We start from the raw sequence: 21893 nt of genomic DNA on the forward strand, positions 1-21893 counted from the left end.
GAGCAACAGTCATTGTCTCTCACTAGAGCGGACTGGGTAGCCGAAGAAGAGGAAGGAATCGAGTAGTCACTGTCTCTCGAAGGAGCGGACTGACGACGAAACGGTATCAAACAATCACTGTCTCTCGGTGGAGTGGACTGCAGAGCCGTAGGTCGTGGAAGCCACTGTACCTGAAAATAAGTGAGAGAAGACTGCCGATGGCATTGCGACGATCCCCAGGAGGTCGTAGCACCAATCGATTCTCCATGTGCTCGAAAGGACTTAGTGCACATCGGATGCGTCTTATTGCCTTGAGCATAGTACTCTGATAGCCGATGCAGAACGATCTATGTGGCCCAAAAAGGAGAGGTGGCACAAGGAGTGCCTAGTGGAAGACGCATGTACTCCGAAGGGGTGGGGAGCAAAGGTCGAAGTCGGCAAGCATCAGTGATGTGTTCAATGATGCCACAATAGGAGCACCTAGTAGTCTGGTCATCTATTGGTAAAGAAGCCATGGATACTAATGTGCCTTGCTGAAGAAGGAAGAGGTCAGCCACCATGAACCACGAACCACAATGTCCGCCTCAAGGGGTGTGAGGGTAGTGTGAAGCACGAACCGCAATGTCCACCTCAAGGGGTGGGAGGGTAGTGGAAGGGCTGGAAGTGAGCTGCCAGTGGGAAGAGGATGTGACCATCAGTAAGAGACTGAAATATGCAAAAACGAGATTGTTTTCTGAATGGAGTGTGATTAGCAACAATCGCTCTACTGTAAACAACTGCAAACTGCGGGTGGAAGGCTGGAAACAGGCGCCAGACTATAGATGACAATAAGAGACAGCTAAGATAGCGATGTCCTCCACGAAAGGGGTGTGGGCAGCAAGCTGAAAACACCTGAAACATGCAAAAACGAGATTTTGATGCAGCCGAAGAAGAAGAGAAGTGGATGCTGAATCCACCACTAGTCTTTGCCTTCACTGGAGTGGAGGATCTTCGCTGCTAGGTGAGCAGATCCAGCTCTAATACCATGTCAAAAGATGATGTACCAGCGAGACAATAGGGTTTGCGGGAAGGAACACGGAGCGAACTCGGCAAACATGGAGAAGAGAAGAGAAGAGAGAAGAAACTCTGATGAATGGAATGATGAAGTTCTGAATCATGGAGTGAATGTGATACAAGGGAACAAGGGTGCCGTAGCACAAGGAAGATGAAGATAGCCACGAACCATGAACCGCAACGTCCTCCTGAAGGGGTGTGAGGGTAGTGGAGAGGCTAGAGAGAAGAGGTGACAGACTGAATGAATCAGCCGTAAGGAATGAATGAGAGAGTGGCCTATAAATAGGCAAAGTCAGTCTAGGATGGCGCCCCTTTTTGGGGCTGCAAACCCTAAACGCAAAACGCAAAAATGCAAAAAACGCAAACTACGGGTGAAGGGTGAAGGGTTTCTCAACAGGTAGGGGGTGACTTTAACATGGTGGAGGCTCTTGAGGAGAGGAGAGGTAGATGCACAGAAATCATTAGGGGAGGAGAGCAGGCTACTTGGGAGGAGTTCTTATTCCAGATTAGAGGCCAGGATCCATGGCTCACAACAGAGTTTGGCAGGACCACAGGCTCACTTCAGTTCTCCAACAGAGACAGGGGGATAGAAGCCAGGACTTTCTCCAGGATTGATCGATTTTATGTGGATGACTGGGCCTGCGACACAGGTGGCCTTACAGGCATCATACCTGGCACCACCCTCTTAGACCACTCACCGATTCAGATACTTCTTCTTGAGAGAGTAGGGGGACCCCATTCTAGTGTCAGGATTCTAGAGCACTTGTTTTATGAGGATGATCTTAGAGAAACAGTCACACAGTGTTGGAGATCTAGACCCTTCTCAGCTGGACGAGCAGCTAGTGACTTGGATGAGAGCTTACAGGAGATTAGTTCCCTCTTCAGAGAGGAGGCCACAAGGAGGAGACAAAGCCTTCTAGAGAAGGAAAGAGCTGCTAGGGCATCATTGGCTGCCTTACAGAGAGGGAGGAGGAGAGACATCCAGGATGCAGATGGATAGGTGAGAGGATGCATACCGCCAGGGCAGAGATTGACTCCATGAAGGAAGCTAGATCAAAGTACATATTTCATGCGAGAGCCTCTTTTTGGACTCAGTCTGGGGACAGGGTTAATAGGGATTTTTTCCGCACCACAAGGCCTAAACACTCTAGACAAGGGGTTCGGAAACTCGGGAGAGCTGATGGATCCATTGCACAGGGCCCTTTAGAGGCAAGACGGGTGGCCACACAATACTATACATCCCTACTAGGATCCACCACTAGACCCCCTGGATATGAGAGAGATAGAGAAGCAGTTTGGCAGAGTACGCACAGAGTGGTTACAGATAGGATGAGCAGAAATCTAATGGCCCATTTTACAGAGGAGGAGTTGGAGGAGGCACTTCGGGCACTACCCTCAGGCAAGTGTCCAGGGGAAGATGGACTAGATAAACCCTTCTTTGTGAGCTACTGGGATCTTATCAAAAAAGGCCTCCACTCTGCCTTTCAGGAGATTATGGCATCAGGGACTATGCCAGAGAGAGTCTCTGAGGGGCTGATTCATCTTATCCCGAAAGGAAGTGGAGATAGATTGGAGGTCACACAGTGTAGACCAATCACCTTGCTTGGAACTGCCTATAAGATCCTCACAAAGGCGATTAGTCTCAGGCTGGCACCATTGATGTCAGATATTATACACCCCACTCAAACAGGATTCGTCCGAGAGCGTAGCATCTTGGACAATATCTTCACCTTCTGGGAGACCACAGCTTTGGCTAGATCCAGGAGGCAAGACCTTATTGTGCTCCTTCTCGACTTTGAGAAGGCATATGATCGCGTGGATTGGGAGTTCCTAGAGGGCACAATGCTCAAGATGGGCTTTCCAGAGAAGTGGGTCAAGGGTGTAGCGGCTCTCTATTCTTCAGCACATAGCCAGGTCATGACTGGAGGGGCAAGAGGAGATAGATTCAGCATCCATAGATCACTTAGACAGGGATGTCCACTTGCTCCGTTCTTGTTTCTATTTGTAGCAAAGGCCATGAGTTCCTTCTTGAGAGACAGATCTACAAGTATCAGAGGCATCAAGCTACCCATCCTTGAATTTGAGGAGCTTCTTGATGTGGAGTTTGCTGATGATACAGCAGTTTACTTGGATGGGAACGAGGGCAACTTTAGAGCCTTTGTAGCAACTATGGTGACATTTTGCAGAACATCAGGAGCACTAATTAATTGGCACAAATCCTTTGGATTTTGGATATGCGACACTAGACAGCCAGAGTAGCGACTACATGAGGATTTCACATGGGTTGCCTGCGGAACCCCTGTTAGATATCTCGGATGCCATGTGGGGATTAACATTACCTCAAAGTAGCAGCTAGCACCCCTACTTTTAAGCATCAAATAGAAGCTTTTGTATTGGAGCTCGGCGAGACTCTCGTTGGCAGGAAGAGTAGCGATTGCCAACCAAGTTCTTCTTGCAACCATGTGGTACATCACTTCTTGTTGGGCATTCTCTAGGTCGTGTATTGGCCAGGTAAAACGTCTCATCAGGAATTTCATTTGGTCAGGAGGGGATGGGAGACCAGCCAGAGCAAAGGTGGCTTGGGATGTCATCATACAGCCTAGATCCAGAGGAGGATTGGAGATCATAGACCCACATAGTCAAAGCAAAGCCTTATTGCTCAAGCTCATTGTTAGGGATCTACTTCCAGGTGAGGAGCCCTGGAAGAAACTTCTGATGGGGAGGCTAGGGGACTTGACACCTATACATGGAGGACCATGGCAGCCCAGCATTCACTGGATATTCCAGGAGATCAGCACCAAAGATTTAGGGAGGAGCTTCACAGTCAGATTTGCAGCTGCCATTATTAGAGCTTGGAGATCTGTATCTCCAGGGCTCCACCAGCTCCCCCTGACTACTATTGAAGAGAAGAGGAGACAATCTCTTCCCTTTAATCATTATTTGAGATCAGAGTCGAGCCACACCATTGGGCAGCAGACACACTTATCATGGGGGAGATTCTCTTTACAGGTCGCTACATCAGTGGGGAAGTGGTTTGCATTTCAGGAGTTACCACACGAGACCCAAAGGCAGAGATTACATGGTCTTAGGGGAGCCAGGGCTATGATTGAGGCCGTGATGGAAGGGGTTCCTCTAGATTGGCAAACTGAAACAGCTTCCACTCAGACTTGGATTGGTCTTTTCTCTAGAGACGATATCCTTCTAGCAATCATAGCATATAGCAGAGACAGGACATTCACTTTCACAGTTGAGGAGGATGGTCGCCTCCTGCGAGAGAACCTTGACCTTACAGCACTCAGTGGCTACTCCAGGCAGAGAATCAAAGTAGTGGCACACTTTCAAAGAAAATGGCACATAGACCTAGACCCAACCACTTGCCTTATAGTTGGATGGATATATTGGGCATACTGGAAGAGGCCTCTGCAGAGACTTCTGTGGGATCCAGGAGAGTGGGTGTGGAGGGATCCCTTCCTTGATAGGCCATCTGACATCCCCTTCTTTGGCTACACTACTAGATTGGGACGGAGGATACAGATGAGCAAGATTAGAGCACAGCCTGCAGCCATCCCTCATTGGCATAGAGAGGGAGTCTCAGATGAGTTCCTATACGACTTTTGGAGGCGGCTACATGACAGCTTTAGGCCCAGGAAGATCTCTCTCTTTCTATGGCTTCTAGCCCATAGGAGTTTAGCAGCTGGCACTTGGCTTGGATATGGCAGGGACCCAGTGTTGGGAATAAAGGGCCATCGTGCCTTTTATATGTGCACGGGTGTGAACACACCCTTAGCACATTGTACTTTCATACATATATCTATCTAAAACCTTAAGTGGTACACTCGTCATTGTACCTAAAAATGTGTTCACTCTATACTCTGCTCTCTCGCACTCTCCCTGTCTGTCTCATTGCGTGTAATGACTATCTGTCTCAATCTCCGTGCCTAATCGATTCCTTCAAACTGGTATCAAAGCGCAGAGTGCACACTCCCCAAGATCAGAGGCAGCTGACGTACGGCACGTGGGTGTTTGTCTGTTGGCAGACAAGAGAGTGGAAACAGTCACTTCAAACTGGCCAGCAGGCGGCAGGTCCAGCTAGTGACAGCTGGTCCAGCGTGGACCAGAGGGCAGCAGTGGGCAGCAGCACGTGTGACGGGCAGCAGCACATGTGACGGGCAGTAGTCGCAGACAACTGGATTTGCCCAGCACGTGTGACGGGCAGCAGCACATGTGACGGGCAGTAGTCGCAGACAACTGGACTTCGTGTCCAGCGCTACAGCCTGGTGACAACGACCAGACCAGGTCTGACGAAAACGGGCTGCAGGCGACAGTCTTCAAGAATGCGACAGGTCAGCGACAAACTGGCGATAGCTTCCGACATGCAGGCGACAGCTCCCGTGGCATCAGGCGACAAGTCACGACAGCAGGCGGCTGGTCAACGGGAGCACATTCGTCATTTTCCTTTGCAAATTTTCTTTTTTTATTTTTATTTTTTCAAAGGTTCCCTGCAAACAAGCCCTTTGCTCACTGACCGGCGTTCGTGCGTGTAAGCACTGTCAGAATTTTGGGCGGATTTAGGCCCAAAATTTTGGGGCTTTTCACATTTTTAGTGAAATTATTTCAATTTCACTGAAATTAGTGCACACAGGACTTGGAAAATTTGGGGATTTGTCCAGATTTCATGCGCGCAAGATGCAACAATGATATTTGTCTCAGAAATTGCAGGAATTTGTGACATTTCGTCCCCGACATTTGGGGCTTTTCATGTACATGCATAAATTGGGCTGAAATTGATCCAATTTCTCGACATTGAGGCACATTGGACCCCATGCAATTTGGGGCTTTTGCGATTCGGGCAAAATTGGTGCAGCATTTGGTCATTTTATGTACATGCAGGTTGAATTCCGCGCAATTTGGACATCAACACTTGGTAAAATTTGGGGGTTTTGCTGAAATTGCTTTATTTTGGCAAAATTGGACAGTTCTATGCATGACAGAGGAAATGCAGATGTGTGTTTGACGATTTCAAGCACAAAATTTTGGGGCTTTTGACTGTTCGTGTCAAATTTTATGCCCGTGAGTACACGTACAACAGAAATTGCAGCTGAAATTTTGGGATTTCTCATGTAATGTGATGCACATGCCCTTTGGAACAGCTATAATCAGTTGGATAATGCTGTAGCACTTGGTTTGGTGCTTCTGAAAACTGAATTACAGATCTGAAATCTGTACTTCTGCGTGGTCATTTATTGCTGATTGGTACTCGTTTGTACCTTGGTCACTTGGGTGACAATTTGGGCCTGCATTTACTGGTTTTTTGGTCACTTTTGAGCTGAAAACCATGGCTGGCAGCAATGGCAGCAGTAATTTGATGCATATAAAGAAGCTTGAAAGCGCACATAATTTTGCAGTGTGGCAAAAACAGTGCTACAATATCCTGTTACAAAAGAAGCAGGCAAAACCGATCAAAACTAAATGGGCAAAGCCTGTGGACATAGATCAGGACAATTGGGATGAGTTGAATGAGCTTGCACGCTCAACCATAGAGCTATCGATTTTTTATGCCTTGCTCTTCAACATTGAAGGTTTGGATTCTGTATATGCTATATGGACTAGACTGGAAAAATTGTATGCACAGAAGAGCACTGCAAGTAAAGTGTATTGGTTAAAAAAGCTTATGGATTTACGTATGAAAGAAGGTACAGCAATGTCTACTCACTTGAGTGAGTTTAACTCCATTTTCAGCCAGCTGGTTGCCTTGAAATTTATGATTGATGAGAAATTTAAGGCTACTTTCTTGCTTTGCACTCTACCAAAGAGTTGGGATACATTCAGGACTGCTATGAGCAATTCTAATGTGATCCTTTTGTATGTTGATGTAGAGAGACTCACAAGTGAAGATTAAGGAGTCAAGACTGAGGACTCAATGGTTGAAACTTAAGACAGCTTAACACAATTAAGACTCAATTTTCAAAATATAAGGTAACAAAATAAATTAGAATTTATAGCTCATGAATAATCTATGATCTAAACTTTAAAGAGCAGTGAAGACTGACATTAAGAACAATGAAACAAGAATCAAGATGCATAATAAGTGGGATCAAGATACAATGATAGTAACTATGTCATATGAATAATCTATTATATGTCAAAACTCCAAAGTCCAGTGAGGCTATAAGTATCAACATCAATGAACAACCGACAACTCTAGACTAGACTCTGCACTGCTAAACTGACTCCTATATATCACGAGTCATTTAGACTCTAAGGATCTGTGCACCATCTCCTCGTCCGACTCCAAGATACCTGATCGAGAAGTTGATGAAGCAACCTCAGCCTCATCCTCAAACTCTGGCTCTGACTCTACCTGTGATGCACGACTACGTGTGGCCCTTACTCTAACCCTCCTCTCTGCACGAGTCTCATGCATCGGTGCCGATAGCTTCTCATAGAGCATAGAGTAGATATCCCACTCCTGTGGTATCTGCGGAATGTCCGCACCTTCTCTATGAGCTGGAGATTACAATGGCAAAACACTAAACGCTCCAACTGAGCAATTATGAGCTTGTTTCTCTTTTTGGTGTGGAAGAGGGCCCATGTGCTCCAGTTCCTCTCAGCAACCCTAAACTACAATCTTGCCATAGGACCCAAATGGCAATGCATTTCTATTCAAATTTAAAAGATTGAGGTTAAGTAATTAGCAATTGCTAATATGCATGCCATAAAATCAACATTTCAGTAGGCAATAGATTACAGAACTTATTACCTAGGTTACATAATGCATTAGATAATCAAGATTCAAAATATAAAAGTCACCAGTCACATACCAAAGTAGGAGCACAATTGCCGTATTTCTTCCACCAAGAGACAGGCTGAAGTTGTGTCTCTCGAAGCCTAGCTATGAATCGGCCAAAATGAAAAAAATGATTGCGGAATGCTAGCAAATCATCCTCTACTCTTCTCATCATATCTACATCATCCCCTGTGAGACGCCTCATGTACTCCATGAAGCCCTCCTCTAACTCCTCGCTAGTGTAATGCTCCTCGTTACGCCAAAGGAGATGCAAGATATGTACGACAGCATGGATTGGTTTATGAAACCAATCCCATCGTGCATTCCACACTGCACGAATCTCATCAACCCTATATATGAAATATGTTAAAAACTTAGATATTAGAATAATGATCAATCATCAAGGAGTCGTTAATACCAAATAATTACACATATAAAAGTTAAACAAAAATCTACTTGTCTTGGGACAAAAAGCTGTTGCGAAGCAAGGCCACACCAATTTTATCCATATACTCATATAGAAGTCTCAAAGTACTCCCCTCCATATCAGTGATGCGCAATACAGTGTAAATAAAAGTGAGACTTTTCACCAATGCCTCTGCCTCAACCCACCAACTCTCATTTAAAATATTGTATCTAAAAGTAAGAGCCTTTGAAGACTCTCTCTCACTCCATGTGAGCCATTCCTGGCATGCAATGGTCCATATCAAATTTGGACGGACCCGTATCAACCTCTCCAATACAATAAACATATAAGCAAATCGAGTGGTGAAGGGCTTCAATAGCTGAAGTGTGCTATTGTCTCAAAACATGCTTGTGACGGATGGCCTCTTCTTCACAAATCTTACCATGCTTGTTGCCGTCTTGAAAATATCATCTATCCAAGATATTTTCCCAACATCTTCAATAAGCAAGTCAAGGCAATGGGATGCACATGGAGTCCATACTATGCTAAGAAACTCCTCCTCAAGCATGCATCCCATAGACACACAATTGCTTCCATTATCTGTCACCAACTGCACCACATTTTGGACTCCTATGTCCATGATGACCTGTCGCATGTGCTCCCAAATGAAAGCCTCCTATGATGGTAAGACCTGAGGCAAAGGCATCGATGCCCTTAATGAATATGGTGCCTTTACATGAAGACACCAAAACATTGTAAATATTCCTTTGGCGTATATCTGACCATCTATCGCATAATATTGTGCATCCATATTTCACCCATGTCTCCTTCAAGGGCTCCAATTGAGCCTCTGGAATTGGAGCCCCTGGATGATTTCTCCTTTTGAAGCTCCCGTGTGCATAATGCATCTGCAGATGGATCTTTCCACTCACATCCTATGCGGCTTACTAACCTAATTGTCTTCGTCCATTGATGTGTAGTGGCCACATTGAAAGGGATAGCACACCGAATAAATAAGTGTGTGAGTTCCCTGGTTGCCTCTACGATTGCCTGCCTCTGAAGTCCTGCATAGACACTTGCACCATGCAAGGAGCCCTTTTGCCCACCACCGCTAGAAGATGGCAACGGGGTCCTTTTTGTACTTGGACCCGATACGGATATGGATGCACTTCTTTTTTATGGGCCACTAACACCTCTAATTTGACTAGCGCCACTAGGCCCACTAGCCTCTCTTTGCTCCACTTGTGCTTCATTAGCCCCATGTGGTGTGATTCATCCTCTTCTAGCTCAATACCCATACGCTTTCGGCGCCAAAGATGGAGACTTACTCTTACTTCTGCCGGCACATTTGCGCAAGGCCCGATATCTTTGTTGGAAACGCAAGTCACGTGGTCTTTCACGCGCATTACACTCTCCGATTTCTCCAATCCACAATAGCTGCACCGCCACTTCTTTGATCCACCGGAGCCCTCGTATCCCTTGATTGGAGTGACGTGCCTCCAATATGGGTCCGACGCCATGATATGATTAGCCTTTAGGAGTCAGGACCTAGGTAATGGATTAAAGGAGAAGGAGAAGAAGAAAGAAGAAGAAGAAGAAGAAAAAGAAGAAGGAGAAGAAGAAAAAAGAAAAAGAAGAAGGAGGAGGAGGAGGAGGAGGAGAAGAAAGAAGAAGAAGAAGAAAAAGAAAAAGAAGAAGAAGAAAAAGAAGAAGAAGAAGAAGGAGGAGGAGGAAGAAGAAAGAAGAAGAAGAAGAAGAAGGAGAAGAATAAGAAAAAGAAGGGGGGGGGGGGGGGGGGGCGGGGGGAGAAAAAAAGAAGGAGAAGTCTAAAGGAGAAGGAGAAGAAGAAGAGCTTAAAGGAAGAGGAAGAAGAAAGAGAAGAGGAAGAGGAAGAACAAAAAGAAGGAGAACACGAAGAGGAAGAGGAAGAGGAGGCAGGAGGTGGCTGTTGTAGGTCCGAGGAGGAGGAGGGCCAAGGCGAGACTCGAGAGCTGCGCGAGCGAGAGACGAAGTGGGGAAGGAGAATCACAAGTGAAATTCAGCGCTAGATAACCACGCGAAACGGGGCCGGGCCACAGGATCCCGAAAAGGCGTGCTCCCGTTTCCATCCCGGTCCGAAACGGCCGGTCCGTTTCGGACTTGCCGAAACGCCGTTCGGGGTACATAGATGGAAGGAGAAAACGTGCACTGAACTAAATGAAAGCTGAATACAAAAGAGGACTGATCGGTCCCTACACGCAGCACAAAGCATCAATGAGGGCATTGGATCATACTAATGACAAAAGGCAACACCAAAAGATGGAGAAGAGTCCCTATATGTTGAAGTGTCCTAAAACTTGCAAAGGGTGAACCTACGAATAATCTGCCTAGTGTGGAGGCTGGCTATAAATAGCCAAAACTGGTTGACTTGCTCCTGAATCCATAAATATGCTTCTGACTGCACAACATGAATAAAATAATCAAAAATGGGCCGATCACCATAATAAATGCTGGTCACCCCATCCAAGTCAGTGCAAATTTTATAGCCAAAATCAGCCAAAACTGGCTGACCTACTCCTAAATCCATAAATATATTGGCCAACTACACAACATGAATAAAATAATCAGGAAAATGCAGATCACCATAATAAATTCTGGTCGCCCCATCCCAATCAATATGAGCACAGTCCAAACCCACTAAAAAAGAAATACATTGAGCTCAAAAATAACCAGCCAGTGTGAAAACACCTAAATCTGACTGAAAAAGAAATGCATGCTCTAGAAAGAGCTACCTCCTAAGTCAAAACACATGGCAGACTGAGTGTCAAAGCTCCTAATGTCCCTATCTAACTCGAACTGAGGCTCACAGGTAGGAGATGACTATGCAAGACACAAATGACTCCTAAAATGACCACCTACTACCTAGCTCCAGCTGCTGCCACATCATCTAGACTCCTGGTTGCTGTGTTTTCCTGCGCATCAGACCACCCTACTACTACCCAGCTGCCACATCATCATCAATCAGCTGGCAACCTGTTTCTAGCTGTCAGTCTGGTGTTTCCAGCACCTCATATAGCTGTGTTTGCTGCTACTTGGGCTGCCCTGACTGACATCATCAACTTGGACAGACAGATGGCTGCATTTTTAACATATCTACAGCTGCCTCACTTCCTAGACTTCCCCTACAGCTGTGTTTTCTTCTCCAAAGGATGTGTTTGCTGCGCATCACTCCTCCGGAACTGCTGCCATTACATTTTCTTGATCTCTGCTTGGGCGGCATCCTCCCACATCTGAGATTTGGCAGTGTGCTGCTTCAGGTAATAAAGGGCCTTCCACATTGTGTCTTAGAATGACAAATCCCTCATGTTGCTCAATATACAAGTCCTCTTGCTATATGGACCACTTGTAGTGCAATACTTGAGCAAGAACAAATTTGATAGCCATCATGCAAGCAGCCAATAAGTGTGTCAATGTAGTCAATACCCTCTTGTTGTACATAGCCTTAGGAAACCAAACATGCCAAATGTCCAAAATGCCATTGGAGAAAACCTTCCCTTGAAGATCTTCGTGGTAACCGGTCAAGTGTTATGCTCTACACTTCCCATATAAAAGTGATGATCTCAAAGAAAGCCTCTACCGCCATGGGTGGTGCAGTAAACTCTACTCTAAGAGAGAAAAGTTTTTCAAGCTTTAAAGCTTGGCATCCTAGTTTTAGTCGTAATCCCTTCAGAGTGACCTTCATGGTTGCAAAACTGCTTTCGTGGTCTTTTCTTCATCTCTGCATATTACTGACACTTTGACAAAGCTCGCAACCAGGAGATGACCGGTATGAATCCAAGAAATGCTAAAATTTGCTTCAACCATGTAAAAACCCAGGTACTTTCATTTTCTATTATCACAGTTTGAGAATTACAACATCAACTTGGTGCTTCTCCTTAAGATTCTTTTACAATGAATTTATGTCCAAAGTTGGCATCTTGGAGTGTTTTCAATGATACATTCGAGTACTTCGAGCCTCTTTTTCAGCATCACTTATCATTGTTGTATGTAATATGGTAGTACAAGTTTCTAGTAGTCTGTGGAACTTTCTTGTTGTATGGGACATGGCAATATTCCTAGGGCCTTGTTGTTCCCCATCATTTTATATTTTTTTGTACTAACCACCTATGATCTAAGAGAGATGTTAGAGGTGTACACCTCATGGGTGTTAGGATTTGTATTGGGCTCCTTTATGGGCAGTTGGGTGGTACATTTATGGCTAGCTCATTTGTCTCTGGGCCTATATATACTCTATTTATATCGGAGCACATCCACTTGAAAAGAGGGACATTGCAAGTACTACTATTCATAACACGTGCCATCACATGTGTGGTCAATATGGCACATCTGATGTCTTGTGTTATGGATTCCATTGCCCATTCTTTCTTTCTTTAAGTTCTTATGTTCTCTTTTTCATTGTTCATTCTTCTCAATGTTTAGTAGCTGTGCTTCTTCTATCTTTGTTGCTTGTTCTCGTAACTATCACACATTGGGGTAAGCACGAGTGATGTCCTTGGCCCGAATTCCCTTGGTTGGTATGGCATGGATGATTAGGAAGGAGAAACAAGGGGAACAGGAGGAAGACTCTATTTTGAGAATGATGAAGATGATGAGTAGTGAGTAGACTAGTCACTAATGCTTACACGCCACAGCCATGTTACTTTGGGGGCTTTTTTTCAATTTTCAATCTAAACGATCTAGTACCTAAGTACCTATTATCTAGTTGCCATGCCTCTAATGTCTCTAAAACTCTTGTTCACTTGAGATAAGTTACTTTTATATTGACACAAAGTTCAATACGGTAATTTGTAAGTCGTGCTTTTGCTCTCTCCCATGTCCTTTTATTTGGCACATGGAATCTATTATCTAATAATTGTTTTGGAGATGCATGTATGATTCAGCTTCAGGGTTCAAATCATCCCTTTTGCCTTTGGCCTGTGATTGAAACATTGAAAAACTATGCTCCAGTTGTGTCTTCTTGCCATAAGAACTAGCCCTCATTCACATGGTACTAGTCCTTTGAACACCCAAGCTCGGGCCAATCACTGAGGGCATCATTACCTCAAGAACTTCCAAGTCCAAGCTGCCTACACCACCTCTAACTCCTAACATAGCCTCTGTTTTATGATACAGAAAATATGAGGTCATGCATAACCAACAGCCAGGCTGTTGTAGTTATTCTGAAAGATAAACATAAACCACAATCACTTCTCCAATGTCACATATGCTACTCAAAGCAAAGTAAGATTCACATCTTTAATACTCAAGCTACCAATACTTTATAATTATCGCAAACAAGTGAGCGAGTGATATGGCTTAGAGCAATTCTACCTTCAACAAAGGGGGGACGCCCTGCTGATGCTGCACCCTGTTCATAGATCCGGTCAAATTCAAAATATGCTGGAAGCGGACTGTTCTCTTGAAGAAAGGGCGGGTGTGGCATTTCTCTTGTATTAGCATCATTCCAAGCACTAGCATAATCTGGATCGTGAAATTGCAATCCCTGTTTTAAGACGGTTTAGGTCAAAGACATTTGCACAAACACTTGAGCACTGTTAAGAAAATGCAAGTTGAGAAGACAGTTTGTGATGTACTTGAGGACCACTTTGTTGCCCATTTGTTGCTTCAAACTCTGATCCAGGAAGAGAAGTCCAACCCGCACTAGTCCCTAGCTCACTTGAAGCAGGTCCTTCAAGACCCGGCAATGCTGGAAGTTCTTTCAACCTTTCCTGTTAATAGCACCACGCAACATTATGAAGCTTCAGAATATAGCACTTCCTCTGAGCCTATAAACAACAGAAAACGTGAAGTTCCTCTCTCCACAGACACTCCATAAGGTTTCTCGACATCCTGCCGGCCAGAAAATGCAGTGGCTCGATCGGAAATAAAATTGTGACACGAGAAAGAGGGAAACCTGTGTCTTGGAAGCTGTGCCAAATATTGAATCGGCCAAGCCAGCTAATGGATTGGCAGAAGAAGAGGTGCCAGGAACAGCACACCCACCGCCACCCATTACAAGATCTCTCAATGCCATTGTGAACCTAGATGTTGTACGGATTACTTGGTACGACTTATAATACTGCTGAGAGGTGCTTGGTATGGCTTACAATACTGCTGATAGATGATGCAAAAATCACCAACGAAACCTGACATGAACAAAAGCGAATTACCAAATTGACACAAAAGAATTCCCGTATCAGCAGATGGAAATTATCAGTCAAACTTTAACATCCAATTACCGAACTAACAAAAGAAAACCCGCGTGCGCCGTGACCTAACCTTAGGCCATTGCATTATTACCAGAAAAAGCTCTAAAAGAAGAGGCTGTAGTGCAATTCCATCGTATCTTCTGATACTTATTAAACTACACGGGTCGAGACGAGTGAGAAAGCTCGTCGCGCACAACCGAAAGGAAAGACGATACCTGAGCTGACTCGGAGCAGAAACAGAGAGGGAGAGAGCGAGAGAGGGTCGGGTCGGGCAGAGGCAGGGGCTATATATGGCGCCTGGCACAAGCGATCCTTCCCTGGTTCCAAAGCAAAGTGAGGAATCCGGATGGCGAGAAAGTCGGCTTGATTGGAATTCGATTTAAAAAATTTAGCACGAAAGCAAAAACTTAAGGTGATAATAGATATATCATATAAAGTCCGCAATGGAAGGTCTAGGGATTCGCGTCCCCAAGGCCTCCAGATTATTTATATATGGCCTCTGCCTGTTTTTTTCAGTTCGTTGAATTCGATTACAGATTTTCGAATCTCTCTCTCTCTCAAATGCACTAGATTTTAATAATTATTTGTAACTAGCTATTTGATTAGCATTAATTAGTGTTAGTCTTATCCTAGATTTCAACTGCAATTCGATTGTAGTGCTATTAATAATTAAACATGGCATAAGATGAATTAGTGTCAGTTAGTCATTGAATTTACTTCGATTTATTAGTGTGATTGTATTGGATCTTGAAAACTAATTTTGATTGTATTAGATTTTTATAGTTAATATAGTAATAAGTCATTTGATTAGTGTTAGACCTTTGATTGATCATGTTCCACCAATTATTGCTATTAGTCTTAGTTGTCATTCGATTAATTAGTGTTATTAGTCATAGTCTTTCATCCATAATTGTTATTAATCCTAGTTGTTGTTCGATTATTTGGTGTTATTAGTCTTAGTAGTTATGTATTAGTGTGGGGTTTAGTTGTTTAATCCATTATTAGCCTTAATTCTCATCGTTCAATTAAGTATTACTCGATTAATTATAGTTGTTAGTATTCAATTAATTATTATTAGTCTTAATTATCATTCGATTAAGTATTACTTGATTAATTTGTAAATAGACAAAAGAAGAGAGAGGTGAAGTAACCAATACACACGATGGAAACTTGAGCACATAGAGAACTAAGGTGAAGTCTTCTTTTTTTCTTCCTCCTAAAAAGATAGTCTATGACATGATAGAAAACTAATATGAAAGTACTAGAATATGTGTACATACAGTTACTAATTTTGTGAACCCACCAAGGATAAATGATTTTTTAAGTTTTAAATATTTTCATTTATCACTCACATCAAACTTATGAATGATACATAAGAATGTGTACATAGATAGCTCGAAGTGGCTTTAAAAAATGCATTTTTTGTTCAAAATAGTCATTGGATGTGAAAGGATTTGTAATAAGTGAATGTTGGGGCTTATGTCATGACTTGTAATCTAGGGGCACCCAAACCCTTGACCACCAATGGGTTTCCTTTTGGGGGTGTCAACTTGTTTGGTCCCTTACCTTTATCCTCATTTTAAGAGATTGAGAGAGGCTCATTCCCTAATGGCCCAAGGCAACATCATTATCCAATAAGGTATAACAATCGTCCAATAAGGTGCTCTGTTTGAAAGTGCAATAAAAGCTCAAAGATAACAAAGGGAAAAATACAACTTGATTACTATGGCCTTGTAAGGCAAGCCAAAAACAAGAATTTAGTACTCGATATCACTTCTAGTTTCATCATCCTGACCGTTTTTTTAAAACCACTCTTGCATTTGCAAGGTTGTCCTTTCATTGCATTCCGTCATGGCACAATGAGTGCGTCACAACCAAGAGTGGACTACATGGATATAATCCCAATTGTAGAATCACCGGCATATCATCCATGTCAATTACTTAACGTGCCAATGAGTAAAGCCCTACCACGTCATCAAGGTGTATAGTGGATGCTAGCTCATAGAGCTTGATATCACAACACCCCCCCTCAAGCTTAGCATGAGCTTATCTACTCCAAGTGTAGTCATGAAATAGTGAAGCTTCTCAACTCCCAAGGTCTTGGTAAAATTATTTATAGCCTAATGCTTTGCACAAACATAAACCAAGTCAGTATCACCTCCTAGAACCACTCTCAAATGAAATGGTAATGGACCTCTATATCTTTAGTCCAGGCTAATTGAATACTACTAACATTATCCAAGTAGATGATAACCTTCTTGTCCACCTATAGCCCCAAATCATTGAGTACAACACCCCTATACTCTATCTCAATACCTAGATAGTGCAAATGTAGGCTATTTCTTGCTCCTATAAGTAATAGCACCGCTCTCAAAGGAAGACATAAACCCACTACTAGACCTTCTATCTAAAATAATAGCAGTCTAATCTATGTATGTGTAACCATACAAGTCCATGGTACATCTGTAGCATAGAATAAGGCATAGTCAAGTGTAGACTTGCTATAGCACAATATACATTGCACTACATCCAAATGTGGCTTCCATGAAAGTTGTATAAATTAACTCTCCAAACCAACTATGGTGATCGTTAAATAAGTACGGCTGCCCACAATCTTTCTATACATAATGATATCCTCAATCACATTATCTTCATATACATTAAGCTTAGCATTGGCATCTAGAGGTATCGATATTAGCTTGCAATCAGCCATACCATACTTTTTAGTATATCCAAAGCATACTATCTTTGTGACAACTATATACCCTCTAGAGTCCTGATTATCTCTATGCAAAGAAAATAGCACAACTTTTCCATATCCTTTTTGTTTAAACTCAGCTTTAAGAAGACTCTTTACATAGGCAATCTCTATCTCACTCTCACCCATGATAATTAAGTCATCTACATATATGACCACAATAGTCGAATCACTCTTATAAACATAAAGTAAGTGGTCAATCTATGCTCTACAAAATCCAATGTTAATAATATATTCTTCATAATCTAGGCATGCCAAGCCCTTAACACACATATGATGTACTTGGTGGACAAACTTGTGATTGTCTACCTCATAGCCATACTCTCATCCACATTAGCCCCAACTATAACCTACATATTGCTATACTACCTACCCATTTCATAAAGACAATATCCCTGCTAACCTCCACTCATGTGTAATAAGGTTATAGTATCTATATCCCTTCTACTCAATATAATATAACATAAATACTTCTTTTTTTTGCTTTGGGATCCAATATGCTACATAACTCATCAAGAATATACATGTAAGTAATATATCCAAATGCTTTTAGGTAGCACAGGTTTGACCTTTTACCAATATACTTCTCCTCTAGTGTCATACCATATATAGCCATCGTAGATGTCCTATTCATAATACATACAATAGTGGGAAGTACATCAACCCACAAACAATGAGGTAATTCTCTTTTAGACTCATCGAGAATATGCACTTAAGCAATATATCCAAAGACTTTTGGATGGGACATATTTGATTTTTACCTATATATCATCCTCACGTGTCATATCATGTATAACAACCATAGGTGTTCTATTCATAAAATATACAGTAGTAGCAAGTGCTTTCGCCAAATAATAATAAGGTAAGTCTCTTTCAAACACATCAGTGCTCAAGCCACCTCTACAATGTGCATATTTTTCTACTAAACAACTTCATTTTGCTATGGTGTATACCTATATGTAAACTACCTCTCGATACCATTCTTCAAAAAATAAAAAAGCTAATTAAAAAAGTGTTCTCCCTTCCCATCCAACCTTAAACTTTTAATATACAATCCTAACCAAAGATTTAAAGCTTTTAAAGGGAGTGAACACCTCATTTTTCTCATGCATAAAATAAACCCATACTTTTTAAGTATAATCATCAATGAAGGAGACATAATGCTTGTAACCACTCGTAGTTAGAGTCTTTGTAGCACCCCATACATCAAAATGTATCGATTCAAGTGGCTTCTTGCATACTTGTTTTTTATGTGGAAATGCATACCTTGTATGCTTTCCAAATTGATATGTTGCACATACTTTGTGTATTTCATCAACTCAAAGCTTTGGTAAGTAGTCCATAATTTGTTATGACTACATCCATTTCAAATGATGGACATTAAATATATGTTTGATCCACTTATGCCAAATTTCAATGTCAGCTACAACACCTGAACCTTGTGTAAACATAGCAGCATCTATTTTAGGTTATAGAGAGTAGTGTATATATTACAAATTCTCCCTTTTTAGAACTTTATTGGAGTGAATTTTGCCACTTGGGTTGTTTCTCTCCATTCTGGCAGTGCAAGTTGGTTGAAAGTGATTTTTGGATAAAATGTAAATTTAATTTTGTTCGCCATTTTCAAGTGTAGTAGAGGTTATAGAATATGAATCTTAAGGTTTTAGGTGTTTGCTAGGTTGTAGACATAGAGGATGTTTACATATATATATATATATTTTGCATATTGCATTTATTATTATATAATATCAATTAAAAAATGCCACATGTTTTAGTTATATTACATTTGGTATTGGCCTGGTTATAGATTGTAGGTTTGCAAGGTTGCTTATCTTGTCAAAATGTTTGCCAATTTTAACCAAATTGTTAGTGAAAAGCTCAATAAAAATAATTCTATTGCATGGAAGTTCCAGATGGCAATTTTTTTAAAGGGCAAAGGTGTTTGAAATTACATTGAAGGGGATATGGTAGTGGCACCCAAAGTCCCTCTATGAAATGCTACTATAGCACATATAAAGACTAAGAAGGATTGGAAGCAAACGTAGAGTAGCATGATGTATTGGTTATCTGTGAGTGTTATAGATAGTATGATGGGCTCTTTCCTAGAATTTGAAACCCTCACTATTGTGTGGCAAAATCTAGCAAGGTTATTTGAGGCATAAACACAATGCGTGAAAGTTGCAGCTTAAGTCAGATCAGTTAAGTTAAAAGAGAGAATCTATCCATCAATACCTATGCAATACATATCAAGAGAATTGTGGAAGCTCTTGGATCTATTGGTGTAGTAGATGATGATAATGATATTGTGTGTACAAGTTTAATTAGACTTGGAGATGAGTACAAGAGTTTGAGGTCATCTATGAATACCAAGGACGATATCCCTAACCTTACAAATCTTATCTCTATATTGATACTTGAAGAGAAAAACATTGGCTTGGATTCCTCTTTTTCTTAAAATAAGAGCAAGATTGAATATATATTTTAGGGGAAGGGCAAGAAGCAAGTTTTTTTAGCAAGCTTTTGTGCAAGTTTTTTTTTTTTGCAACCCCTCTATTCTTATTCCACATACTTCATTTATTCCCGCCTTAAATATACCCACCTCCACTTCCACTTCCACTTCCACTGCACCGCTACTAGTACTAACTCTACCATCACCGCCACTATCACTGCCTTCGCCACCACAGTCTCTTCTCTCTCTCTCTCTCTCTCTCTCTCTCTCTCTCTCTCTCTCTCTCTCTCTACATGTAAGTAGCTCATTTTCTCTATCTCTCCCTCACTTTCTCTTCTCTCACACAACACACACACATACACTCTCTCTCTCACTCACTCACACACATACGCTCTCTCTCTCTCCAAAAATAATTTGTGCTAGTGCTCTGGATTTATAGAATTTGTATTATATTATATTATGAAAGGTGTTTCAACAAATAGTTCTCTCTCTCTCTCTCTCTCTCTCTTTCTCATGCTTTGCAATATAGAAACATTTGTACAAGCATTCTAAATCGATAGAACTTGAATTACATTGGATTCTGATATGTGTTGCAATGAAGAGTTCTTTTTTTTACTAGTATATAGCTCTCTCTCTCTCTCTCTCTCTCTCTCTCTCACACACACACACACACACACACACATTTGCAACACAAAAGTATTTGTGCGAGTACTCCAGGTTTCATATAATTTATTTTACATTGGATTATGATATGTGTCGCAATAGATAGTTCGCTCTTTACTAGTAAATAGCTCTCTCTCTCTCTCTCTCTCTCTCTCTCTCTCTCTCTCTCTCTCTCTCTCTCTCTCTCTCTCTCTCTCTCTCTCTCTCTCACATTTACAATACAAAATAATTTTTGCAGGCAATCTTGATCTAGATTTGTATTACATTGAGCTCTGACAAGTATACAATTGTTCCACAAACTAATAGACAATGATAATAAAATATTATCATAAATTTAATCATAGCTAACCAAGCGAGGTATGTTTCTATTCTCTCAACAAAAAAAATAAAATCCATTTGCTCTAAGAATTATCAGAGTCTTTACTTTGTTTGGTCACACTGGGCGACTTTAGAAAAGTTATTCTCTTTCCAAGTTCAGGATTAGTATATAATTGATTCTCTTTCAACAATTTGAAAATCAAGGATAAATGTTCATAATGCTCATTCTCATTTTTACTAAAAACCAATATGTCATCAAAGAAAACAATGACACAATGCTGATGTTTCAAAAATATGCAGTTCATCATATGACTGAATGTGGCTAGTGCATTAGTTAAACCAAAAGGCATAGCAATGAATTCATAATCCAAATTGAGTCCTAAATGCAGTTTTGAAAATATTAGATGTGTCCAGTTGTACTTAATGGTATCCAGATTTAAGATCTATTTTGCTAAATATTGCAGTCCCTTGTAGTTTATCCATGAGGTCGTCTACCCTAGGGATCGGATATCTATTCTTGACAGTGATTTTATTTAGTGTACGATAATCAATGCATATCCTATAGGTGTTATTTTTCTTTTTAACTAATAGGACATGTGCACCAAAAGGAGAACTACCGGGTCGAATGAGTCCTTGGGGTTAATAATTCTTCAAGTTGGTTTTGAATTTCTTTATGTTCAATTTGATTATGTCAATAAGGTGCTTTACGTTGTGGTTGTGAACATGGAACTAAGTCTATTTAATAATCTTTAGGACGTGTAGGTGGTAAACCAGGTAGTAAGTCAGCAACAAAACAATCTTTAAATTGTGAAAGAAATTGTGTGTACCTAGGATACATCTAATTTTCCTTAACTTCAATTTCATGCACCCATATTAAGTAGGATTTGCTACCTTTTCTTAATGCACGTTTAGCTTGTGTATGAATAAGCAATTGAAAATTATCGAAAGTGTGCATACTATGCAATGTGATTTGTTTTCTATTAGAATAAATCTTCATTGAATACGTGGAATAATCTATATTGGGATTATATTGATGACGCCAAGGCATTCCTAGGATAATGTCACTAAATTACAAAGGCACCACTAAGAAATTTTTGCGTTCAACATAATCACCAATTTTAATTTCTAAGTCATGCACTTCTTGTGTTCCATTGTATCTAGTGCCTAAGAATGCAGCCTTGATGCGATAATGAGTGGAAACAGTATGTAAATTCAATTCTTTGACTAACTTTGCAGAAATAAAATCGTGTGTG

General features: G+C 41.5%; 2 protein-coding genes across 2 annotated transcripts in view; both read right to left on the bottom strand.

Moving 5' to 3' along the window:
* PEX5 (peroxin 5) overlaps positions 1 to 14846 on the bottom strand; it is an 86087-nt gene extending 71241 nt beyond the window's left edge. The window contains exons 1-4 of the mRNA XM_087679206.1: positions 14668 to 14846; positions 14158 to 14389; positions 13838 to 13972; positions 13575 to 13746 (exon numbers count right to left, since the gene is read on the bottom strand). Coding sequence (XP_087535332.1) covers positions 13575 to 13746; positions 13838 to 13972; positions 14158 to 14277 — 427 coding nt within the window. The 5' untranslated portion in view covers positions 14278 to 14389; positions 14668 to 14846. The remainder of the gene's footprint in view (positions 1 to 13574; positions 13747 to 13837; positions 13973 to 14157; positions 14390 to 14667) is intronic.
* On the bottom strand, positions 5088 to 9745 carry LOC148034236 (uncharacterized). The gene is made up of 5 exons (XM_087680431.1): positions 9468 to 9745; positions 8276 to 9429; positions 7854 to 8169; positions 7307 to 7510; positions 5088 to 5306 (listed from the first exon to the last, which is right to left on the bottom strand). The coding sequence occupies exons 2-5, from the start codon at positions 8569 to 8571 to the stop codon at positions 5088 to 5090; spliced, it is 1035 nt and encodes a 344-aa protein (XP_087536557.1). The 5' UTR covers positions 8572 to 9429; positions 9468 to 9745.
* Positions 14847 to 21893: the final 7047 nt, after the last annotated feature.

Source organism: Lygodium microphyllum, chromosome 6 (genome assembly GCF_053477565.2).
Source record: "Lygodium microphyllum isolate KBCC chromosome 6, Lygodium_microphyllum_v1.1.10, whole genome shotgun sequence".
In the NCBI taxonomy this organism is placed as follows: Eukaryota; Viridiplantae; Streptophyta; class Polypodiopsida; order Schizaeales; family Lygodiaceae; genus Lygodium; species Lygodium microphyllum.